Here is an 11,729-nt window from a genome sequence, read left to right on the forward strand (position 1 = left end):
TATAAACAGAAACACAATATTATTTGTTGTACTATGTGTAAAGTGACGAGCTAACTTTTATTTCACTAATGAATGAACCAAAGTGAAACCAGTCTATTAAAATTGTGCCCCCCTCCACCAAATACAGAGTAGGATAACTGATATGCATTATTTACTTCTTATTCTCATACTGCACAGAAAGAGGACAATGGAAATAATTATGGGGCCCTATGTTTTCCCCATTCAGTTTAAGAAGTAGAAATAAAGTTAGCTGAAACTTTTATTCCATGTCCTTTCTTCACCTGGGTAGATGTCAAACAAGATTTAAGGCAAAATCAGCAAACTAATCCTATAGAAAGCATGAGCTGACAGGACTGCCTGGAATTACAGTCTCTTCCACTTTTTATTCAATCATCTGAGATCTGACACCGGCCTTGGTGTCATCCTCCAAAAGCCTTTCTCAGATGAAGCTGGGTAGGAAGGGAACAGGTACTAAACCCTGGAAAAGTCTGGAAAAGGCAATTGTTTGTCTGGTGTTAATCCTGGTGTTAATCCCTGCTTATTTGGATGTTGACTGCTGGCGAGGAGATGTTCTGGTCTTTTTGTTTCCTTTTTAGCTTTTTATTGTCTCTTTTGAATGGTGTGTAAATGTGATTTATCTCTATGTACTTGCTGATGGCTGACTTGTTTGAATACCAAGTTTCCAGGAATTCCTTGCATTTTTGGATTTAGCTTGGTCTAAGATGCTGACCGTTTCCCAGTTGAAACTACAGTTCAGTCTGTTCATGCATTGTGAGATTAAGGAGTTTTCATTGTGTCTTCTGACTGCTAGTTGGTGTTCATGGAATTCCTGCAAGTTTGGTATTCAAACAAGTCAGCCATCAACAGGCAGACAAACAATCAAGCAGTTGATAGTTCCCTAATCAAGGAACTATCAACTCAGACAATCAAGCAGTAAACAACAGCCTAATCAAGGAACTACCAGACAAATAATCAAGCAGTAAACAACAACCTAATCAAGGAACTACCAAGGAGAAAACAACACCCCCTCTAACACTGACAGGGCAAACTACTGTATAAACAGAGAGCAAACCCCACTCCCTTCTAGCACTGAAGATGTTACCTAGTTGGGTAATGAAACGTCTGCAAGAAAACAACCAAGCTCAGAGAACACCAAGGACTCCATAGTTCAACCCTGAGTTACATATATTCTCTTCTGTTCGTACATTTCAGACAAATAGATTGGAGAGGCAGGGCAGGGGGATGTCATATTAAGCTCAGTTAAGTCTTTTTAAAAAATATATGCAATACATACTTAGAGAATCATAGACGTTCAGAGCTAGCCACAATTACAAGGAAATGACAACACGTGCACAGTAATACCACAATGCAGACCCCAACCTTCCATATTTACATCGCCTGACAAATGTTCACTCTTAGCTATGTGTATGGGCAGCTGTGTCTATACATACTCACATCAGAGACTCAGTCTCTCAACAAAGCTGACCCAGAAGGTCTGCAAACATGAATAAACAGTGGAGGAATAGAGCAAATCAATGATGAAAGGGACACTGATGGGAACCAATGATCTCCGGGCTGTCAAAGAATAGTGATGGTCACATGTATCAGGCAGCAGCTCTGCTTCCTATTCTAACTGGAAACGGAAGGTGCATAGCCTTGTGCAGAACTGGGGACTTTTAAGATTTTCTTTCTTTGATTTGCACAGGACTCCCGATTTAATAGGCCCAGACCTAGAGGAAGAATCTTTGCCTGTGACTTCAAAGATTTGGAGACTGGAAAGAAACAACCAGCACAGAGTTCCTTGAGCCAACTCGACTCCTATTCAGAAGACATCATTACTTGTGCATCTGCTTCCCTGGCTCAGAAGGAATGCTGACAGACATATGCAAGTCACAGGGTCTCTGTTGGATATCTTCATGGTTTTGCTACCCCTCCCCCTCAGACATATATGGACAGAATGAGATAAGATTTGCCAGCACAGTTATCCTTTTCCTTCCAAATATCAGATAGGATGTAAGGAACAATGAACTTGGGGTTAATTTTTTAAAAAAAGTTTTGATAATCCCCCTTGTTGTTTGATAGGAGCTGTTATAGCAAACGGTGCCATTACCAGGCTATGCTCTCAAAATTTTAAATGTACTCATAGACTCAAAAAGATAAGAAATCTCCATTGTAAAGGGAACTTCTGGCTTTGAATGAATAGTTTGGCATGAAATGGAAGTATTTTAGAAAAGGATCAGGATTTTGTCAAATTGGTTAGAAGGGTACAAATCAGAGAGTGACATCAGTCTTAACTCCTCTTTCTCACCCTACCAAAACTCTTCAAATATTCCTGTTTAGATGAAGAAAAAATAACAAAGAATACTGACCTAATTACAGAAAACCATTATAAAAGACTTTATATCCATCTCTTCAAGCACTGTGATTGAAAACTTCTGATAAACCATTCCCTGTGATTAGAAGTTGCACTGATCAGTCATTACATATCTCTCCCTCTCACCCTATCCTGGTGTTGTCCATCTACAGAAAAGTAAATGCAGGATAGTTTGTAGACAAACTGTCTTTCTGCAGTCTTTCAAAAGCTTCAGAATGGTCCATACTTGGTTTTGGGAATCCCACTTTCCCTTAGAAAACAATATATGATCTCCCCAAAATGGCCTGATTCAGTTTTGACTCAGTCAACTGTGATGAATGTTCTTACAGTTAAACTATAGATTGGATTTTATAGTAAATAATGAAAATATTGACATAATATGTTAAATTCAAGCTGGAACTTTATGTAAATCTACTTGGCTAAGTCCTGTCAAACACAGATAGATTGATATACTGGTTTTTATGGCCAGTTTCTGTTGGGCAGTGGACACCTGCTGCTACACCTGGCTATAAAGACAGGAGCCCCTGCTCAGTTGCCTGTGGTCTGCATAGCAGACCATCTTGCCTCTGAGGATACCAGCCACAATTCCCAGTGAAACATCAGGAAATCTGTCACTAAACCCTGAAGCCCAACACTGCCCAACAGATATATTACCTAGAACGTAATCTAGATTAATCTGCCATTTTTATTTTCAATATTTTTTTAATTGAAAACACTTAAAATGAACTTCAAACATATTCAGTCTGGCTCCAACTCTAGACTAGTTTTAAGAGCTCCAGGAACTTGCTAAGGATCATATAGGTATTTTCACACAACTTCTTTTACGTTTGTTTCATCTCCTTAAAATCCATGTTGTTATACAATTAATGGATGACATGGTTTGGTAACATCTGAAATGATTGAATTTCACTTTGGTATTGTTTTCTCTTTTATTTGTTCCATGAATTTAATAAAGAAAAGTAAAAGGAATCCCAGGAATATGTGACAAATATTGGTGTATTAGTAATATTCAATGATCTCTACATACTCTGTGGTTTCCCAGGGCTTGTGTTGCTGACACTGCTTTCAAAAGATGAGTGGAAGTTGTGTATGGTCTCCTGTAAAATTTTTCTCTCTCGTCCCTGTTGAAATTCATAATTAAAACAAAGATCAAAAACTCAGTCAGTATACTTAAATATATTATTACAATAATTAGTGAGAAATCCCCTACAGATCTACCTTTAGGACATACTTTGTTCCAGGATATCGAGAAAAGGAATGGCAGTGCTTCTGGCCATTACACATTATCAAGGCTACTCAGCTTGAACTACATCAAGCTAAACATCATCTACTCTACCAGCTATGTATTTTAGCCTGCTAGATACTTAACAAAACTTTGTTTGAAGTACCAAAATAAATTGTGTTTGTAGAGTAGAATAACAAATGTTTGACCTGAAGAGAATTGTATATGCTATTCAAAATTGTATCGCTAGATCGGAGTAATGACTGGGTGGACAAGGTGCAATCATTTGAAGACTAGTTTCAAATATTCCAGCAATGCCATGAAATAAACACATAAAAAGGGGTTCATAATTTCTGAAATTCCAAGCCAAACCACAACCACCTATAAATTTCTAACAAATATAGGCGTCATATCAAGGGACTAACATACTAGTCCTATAATGGTTGAATCCCTCAATGATTCTAACAGGTTAAAGTTCCTCAATATAACAATGAGAAATGTGCTGTAAGTCATGATGATACTATTTTCAGAACGGACTCTCCCTCATTGGAAAACAAAATGCATAAGGGCAAAATAATATCAATACAGTACTTCTTCTCAAGTATCAGATATTCAGAATTACCTTTCCTGCATTTAACTCTGAAATAGCTGCCAGAATTTGTTGTCTAGAACCATCAGTCTTAATTCCCAGTTCCTTCAAATCCCCATCTGTAAGAGTGAGAAAAGCTTCCATATCCACCTGTTGAAACAGGAATCCATGAATATATTATTCTCTTTTAAATTATGAAGCAGCCAATGGAATAAAAGAAAGGCACTGCACTCTTCTCCACTACTTTGATTCCAAGTCCCAAGCAATTTTGTATATATCAACTCTTTTAAGAACCTGAGGATCTCTTACTGCTACTGATTTTTCAGTTGTCTCAAATGTTATGTATCTTAGAACATCCTGATTCTAAACTTAACTTTGATACAAATTCAGTAGTTGGCTTTAGGCAAGTATCTTTCAGCCTAAGTGCTCACCTTCTAATAACAACAGTTCTACTTTAGAAATGTTGTTAGGGTCACTGAAATAATGTATGTAACGTACTTTAAATACTCTAAAGCATTTATCAATTACATACATTATCTCCTATCCTTCAGTTACTAAATTTGCCTAAGCTTATGCAGACCATGTGTTTCTATCTTTGGTTTCCTGTAATAGAATTAAAAATTAGAAAAAACACATTAAACCTGTAGAACACTTAGCTAATAAAACAAGAAAGAACTATCTAAGGGATTGTAAAACGTTTGTGTTTTAGTAGAATATGGTTCATAAAACACCAGTTATTCTGTTTGAGCTTAAAGCCTAGACCTTAGTGGAGTCTGATTTGCCTCCAAATTGGTGTGTGGCTTGTTTTGAGGGTGCCTTGGTTACAGCTTGATCATCGTTCTTAACTGTATTTTGGACTGCTTCATACTGGTTTCTTATTAATATATTTTTAAGTGTTGTTGTTAACCACCCAGAATTCCTTGTTTAAGATGGGTGGCCAAATATATAAATACACAGATATCCTAAATGTTTACAGTTGTATTTTGGGAGCACTGACCTAGAAAAATGATATGTTTCTTTTTTGTGACTTCCAATGGAGACCTAACTGAAGCATGTGAACATATAATTTTCTGCATAAGTTTTTAAAAAACATTATTCCTGGAAGACTCACCTCCGTTGCTAGGTAATAAAAGTATGTTATTTCCAAATATGGTTGAATTAATTGTGTTTGCATTTTTAAAAGAAAAATGATGTGAGATAGATACAGATATAGATACATGCATACACACATACACTCAGAGAGAATCACCCCTCCCCCCAGAAGGATCACTGGAGAGATGAAAGGTTTTATCTTTGTCCCCCTCCCTTCTACTCATCCTACTCCAGAGCTGCACTGGCTGCCAAAAGAGTAGTTGAGGGCTGTAAGTTGCCTGCAGGCCTTGTGCTTCCACATGTGCTCTAGAATGTTCCAAACGTAGCTCTTTCTAAGCAAAATACCCATATATAAGATTGATAGGACTGTCAATCCCTTATGCAATTTGTTTCTTTCAATACATTTGAAAAAGTAAAGGCAGGTCCAAAATAATCCCATCTTTTCTACATAAAACAGAAACCAAATGTCATTTGCAGAATTAAAAGCTTAACAGTTTTGACCATGATTAAGACATATTCAGAAACTTGTCTTGTATAATCCACAGACACAACCATCGCCATCTTTGTAGCTGTGATTATTGTGTTCCTCTTAATTTTTTTAATCCGTTCAATCGTGTCCAATTCTCGGAGACTGCCTGGACAAGTCCCTGCAGTTTTCTTGGCAAGGTTTTTTCAGAAGTGGTTTGCCATTACCTCCTTCCTAGGGCTGAGAGAAAGTGACTGGCCCAAGATCACCCAGCTGGCTTTGTGCTTAGGCAGGACTAGAATTCATGGTTTCCTGGTTTTTAGCCTGATACCTTAACCATTACAACAAAGGCTCTCCATTCTTTTAAAATACTGTTTCTGAAAAGCCAGATGATAAATTTTGAGATTACATTTTTGTGAAATAAATCAGTATTTTTGAAAAAGTAATTCCCATAATGTTATTATATACAAGTTTCCCGAATTTCCAGCAGCAAAGAATGAAAAAGAAAAGAAAAAATTACCTCCTGCTCTTCAAAGATAGGCTGATACTTTTCAAGTGAGAGTTTTTTCAGGATGCCTGTGAGTTCATCTTTAAATTAAAGAAAGAAACTTTTAAAACTGAAGTATGAGAATTGTAGAATGATGTTGCACAGTTATGCCTGACCCACTATGGAAATGAAGATGGGGATGAAAAGAATTCTGCTTCCTAACATCCTAGGCAAGATAGCTCCTTTAATTTGTGCAATGCTACTATAACAGATAAAATTTATTCCAAGTGCAATAGTTGCTCAATGAGTCCATTTTGTTTTATTGTTTTTTGGTTTAAATTGCTGTTGTGAGCCACCTAGAGTTGTGTTTCTTAAGATGGGCAGCCATATAAGTCTTTTAAGCAAATCAATCAATATAATAGAGTATGGAGTCCTTGGTGCTCTCTGAGCTTGGGTGTTTGCTTGCAGACATTTCATTACCCGACTAGGTAATATCATCAGTGCTAGTGAGTGTGGGGTTTGCTCCCTGTTTATATAAAGCAACTTGCCCTGCCAGTGTTGGTGGGGGTGTAGTTTTCTCCTTGGTAGTTCCTTGATTAGGGTATTGTTTTCTGCTTGTTTGTCTGGTGCAAATCCCTGCTTCTCTAGGTGTAAGCTGCTAGAGAGGATGTGTTCTGGTCTTTTTGTTTCCTTCTTAGGTTTTTTTATTGTCTCTTTTGAATGGTGCGTAAATGTGGTTTATCTCTATGAGCAAGCTACTGTATTACATATATTGTCCTCGACTTACAACTACAATTGGGACTGGAACTTCCATTGCTAAGCAATGCAGTCGTTAAGTGAGTCACGCCCGATTTAACAACCATTAAGCGAATCCAGCTTCCTCCATTGACTTTGCTTGTTGGAAGTCCCCTGGGAAGATCACAAATGGTGATCATATGACCCCGGGACACTGCAATTGTTGTAAATACATGCTGGTTGCCAAGTGCCCAAATTACAATCATGTGACCGCGGGAACACTGCAACGGTCATAAGTCACTTTTTTTCAGCACTGTAGCAATTTTGAACAGTTGTTAAATGAATGGTCATAAGTCTTTGTATCAGATCTTTGTACAAAGATCTTAACCACAGTGCTAGCAAATAGATTACAGCAAGTGATGCTTTTTTTTGTTTAGATTTTTTTTTAATCTGTCTTTATTACTTTATAAGTAACTCAAGGCAGTGTACATACATAATCCTCCTTCCTCCTCCTATTTTCTGATACTGTTTGTTATTAAGAATGATCAAGCAGGGTTTATAAAAGCTAGAAGCAGCCAACAGCATTAGGTTAGCTGTAGACTTAATAGAGTTGAATAAAAATTATGAACAATTTGTCATTTTATCTTTAGATACGGAAAACGCTTTTGACAAAATATATAGACAGCACATGTTTGCTGTATTAAGTAGGTTTGGATTTCCCTTGAAATTTATAAAATGGATTAAGATATTATATGAGTTGCCCGCATCTAAAGTAAAGGTTAATAGTATTCTTTCTTCTCCTTTCCCATTATTTAGAGGAACTAGACAAGGATGTCCACTTCACCCTTGCTTTTCAATATCTGCATGGAACCCTTGGCTTGTGCTATTAGACAACATAGGAAAATTTATAGAGTAGTACATAATTCAGTTGAATGCAAATTGGTTTTATTTGCAGATGATATTCTTTTGTTTATTACTAAAACCTCATACTACTGTTCCAGTGTTGATGCAAATGATTTAGTAAAATGTTAGTAAAATAGAAGGATATTCTATTAATTGGTCCAAATCAGAATTGATGCCAGTAGATGAAAATTTAGTTACCCATGCATTTAAGAAATATCAATTTCGTATTTGTACCAAATCCATTAAATATTTAGCTACGTGCATACCAAAAGATATAACTCAGTAACATCTAATATAAATAAAACATGTAAAAATTTCTTTAGATATGGGTAAATGGCAGTCATTAAACCTCACCCTTTGGGGAAAGGTGAATGCCCTCAAAATGAATATTATTCCCGGATTAATTTATACTCTGAGAGGCATTCCTGTTCAAATATCTGAAAAATACTTTCAGAAAACAAATTCTTTGTTTAGAAAATTTTTATTGGGTTCTTCGATTCTGAGAATATCTCTACGGAAAATGCAACTACAAATTAATGAGGGAGAATTCGGTTTTCTGAATCTGGAGCTACATCATCAAGCTTACCTATTGTCAAGTATTAAATACTGGAAGCCAACAATTGGTGTTAATTTTCCGATTTGGGCAACATTGGAATATACATATGTAGAACCTTTGGTTGAATGGAGAGTATTAAGATCTAAATACAACAGAACTCTAATATCTAATAACCCTAGCAAGAGTGTCAATGGATCTTAAACTATGACTTATACAACAAAAAATAATATTTAGAGTTTATTGGTCTCTACTACACTTGTATAGAAAAGGATTGTCAAAAACAGCATGATGTTGGAGATGTAATAAGGACAATGCTTCTTTAAAACATACGTTTTTACAATGTCCTATACGTAAGTTTTGGGAGAAAGTAATGGACTATATAAATATGATTGTGCAACACAAACTCAAATTTTCAGAGGATAATATTCTTTTGAACTATATACCTAGCACATGGAATTTGACATCTGGTCAATGTAAATGGATTCTCCGTGTCCTTACTATGGCCAAAAGACTGATATTGCAGCACTGGAAAGAGAAATGTATGGCCCCATTTATTCAATGGATTGAAGTCCTGATTGCACTTGCCACTTATGAGTGGATTGCCTACAGACGTAGATTTGTATGGACAAGTATACTGAAATATGGGACTCATTTATACAAAATACAATAGGTTAAAAAAAATGATAGTCGTATAAATGTATTGGAAATATATATGCATCTGAATAATATTTGCATTAGATAAATATACTCTATATATTGTAACTATTTACTGTTATAATGATATTCTATGCTAAGTTTTTAAAATTTTCTGTTGTATTTTTGTCACTTTTTCGTAATAGCACTTTTTAATGTTTTTTTCTTCTTGATAGTGTATTATTTTTGTGTGTGTTTTGTTTTTCTTTTTTGTTATTAATTGAAAGGCAATAAAATTATAAAAAAAAAAAAGAATGGTTGTAAGTCGAGAACTACCTGTATATAAACAGGGAGCAAACCCCACACTCACTAACACTGAAGATGTTACCTATTCAGGTAATGAAACGTCTGCAAGCAAACAACCAAGCTCAGAGAGCACCAAGGATAAAAGAGTATCCATCACATTCACAATGTGAAAACAGGATATGTACAACAGGTAATGTAAGAAAAATGAACCTTGTGAATTTTACCACCTCCATCCCGATTGTTGCCATTTAATTTGTCCCACTTTTGCTATGCGAATGCACAATAGATTTCCATATATATATATAGGAGAACATAAGCATTCTCTTCTCTGGATGATAAAATCCTTTTTCACTGTATACTGCCAAGTGGGAGTTGGACTACCCATCCAAACTTTGCCTATGTCAAGTGCAGGGAACATTGGTGATTTTGTATGATTTGTTCCTTGTTGCCCACAATCAATGCAGTCCTGCAAATAACCTGGTCCTGTGGCAGGTAGGGCTTTAAAGGTGATAACCAGCACCTTGAATTGATCTATTTCCTCTAGTTTTTTTGTTATTTGTGGGTCTATTTGTAATAGTACATTCTGCTTCCCCTGTCAAACACCTTGGAATTTGATATTCCTCATTGCTTCCTGCATTGGGCTTGCCCAATTTCTGCTTCACTTTCCTTCCTTCCCCAATTGCCACTACTCTCTTCCTATTTTGAATACTCTTGAGCAGAGCACAACACCACCTCTTACCTTCCCTACTATGGCTGCCTGGAAGCCATCACTCAAAAGCAATGGGGGAAATGGAATACTAATTAAACATAGCATCAGGAGGATGAGTTGAGATGTGCACCTTCTGCCAAATAAGTCACAATGCTGGCCTATCAAGCTCGTGTTCACTCTTCATCCAGTGTTTTCTGCCCATAAGACTATCCAAAATACAAGTGCCATTCTGAAATGGTGTTATCCAGCAAAAAATCTTTAGTGCTATTGCTGGTTATAAAGCTTATAACTACTTACCTTCATCAGTTAAAGTCCCACTGCTGGAGCCACCACTGCTTTTCCCTTGCCTGTGAGAGGAAGAAAGTGAAGACCCTGCACTTTGAATCTTGGGGGATGGTAACGGAGATGGTGACGGTGTGAGGGTTGGGGATGTGCTTTTAGATGTAGAAGAATTCTCAGATGGAGGTTTCTGGTTCACGTCCAATTTCTGTTTTACCTAACAAAAATACAGAAACACGTCATATGATTTTTAAAAAATGTTTAAATAATGTAAAGAACCTAAGCACATCTATTCTATATTTTTCTCTCCAGATAAACTGTCTTAATAGTCATTAAAATGTAGCAATTAGTAATTAGCTATTCTGAGTACTGGAAAATAGAGACATCTGCTTGGATAGCTGTGAGTTCCACAACAAATATTTGCTGTAAAACTGGAGCGTTACTTTATCCTCCAACTAGCACCCACAGCTTCCTTTATGCATCAGTGCCAGAAAAACCCATATCAATTATTCTTAAGAGCTCAAGAAGTCTGCTAGTGGTAAATATTTTGCATTTACTGAACACAAATAGAAAATACAGCATATCCCTCAGCTGATCTATCATTTCAAGTAAAACATACATGTTAACTGAAAACACGTAACTTGAGGCAACTGTACAACAATTTCCTAGAATTGTTTGTCCTCTAGAATCTATTTTTAATTTATTGTAAAATGTATGCTGCTAGAGTTTATATAACTTTATTTCTGTATTTAAACATTTATTTATATTCTAACACACATCTGCTTTTCTTTCTCTTCAAATCTATGCTAAAAAAATACAGTATCATAAAATGATATACCTCATTTTTTAGTTCTAAAGGCTCTTTAACATTTTCTTTGGGGCTGTGAGAAACCAGGATATAGCATAGCAATGAAGACCCTCATTTCTTCAAATACTATGTTCTTGGCAGCCATTGATTAAAAAAGAAATATAGAAATATTGAAGAGTGAAAACTATGTTTTGATTTCTCCCCTACATGTATAATATTGGTGGAAAATTATAAATTATGTTCCAGAGCATGAACTCTTCCCTTATGCTTAGAATTGAATTACATTTCATATGTTTTGAAAATAAAAATTTCCCCAATTATAAAAGACAGCTTTTCAGATATAGGAACTTTAATACATTAAGCCAACTGTCTTTTATTGTGAGCATCACTAAGGAAAGAGTACAATGCAGAGTGGAATAGACTCAATAAGCCTGTATTTGTTACAGGCAGGTGGAACTCTAACACTGAGCAATCTGCAAGGATCAATATAATTTTACACTTGGCTCCAGGCAATAATAACCACAGCAACTGAATTCCCATATCAAGATCTCATTAAACATAATTATACTA

The 11,729-nt window shown here is 36.0% G+C and overlaps 1 protein-coding gene across 2 annotated transcripts in view; it reads right to left on the reverse strand.

The window, feature by feature from the left end:
* Nucleotides 1-11,729, reverse strand: part of ANKS6 (ankyrin repeat and sterile alpha motif domain containing 6) — a 33,945-nt gene that overhangs the window by 1,167 nt on the left and 21,049 nt on the right. The window contains exons 12-16 of one of the 2 annotated variants that reach the window (XM_088131429.1): nt 10,370-10,568; nt 6,264-6,331; nt 4,219-4,335; nt 3,402-3,495; nt 7-2,520 (exon numbers count right to left, since the gene is read on the reverse strand). In XM_088131429.1, the coding sequence (XP_087987555.1) occupies nt 2,480-2,520; nt 3,402-3,495; nt 4,219-4,335; nt 6,264-6,331; nt 10,370-10,568 (519 nt within the window). In that variant the 3' untranslated portion in view covers nt 7-2,479. Of the gene's footprint in view, nt 1-6; nt 2,521-3,401; nt 3,496-4,218; nt 4,336-6,263; nt 6,332-10,369; nt 10,569-11,729 lie in introns of those variants that run through there. The other variant, XM_025174671.2, reaches the window with a different exon arrangement.

Source organism: Python bivittatus, unplaced genomic scaffold (assembly GCF_059951505.1).
Source record: "Python bivittatus isolate LINGU-HERP-01145 unplaced genomic scaffold, Pbiv_v1 ctg000960_np1212, whole genome shotgun sequence".
NCBI lineage: Eukaryota > Metazoa > Chordata > Lepidosauria > Squamata > Pythonidae > Python > Python bivittatus.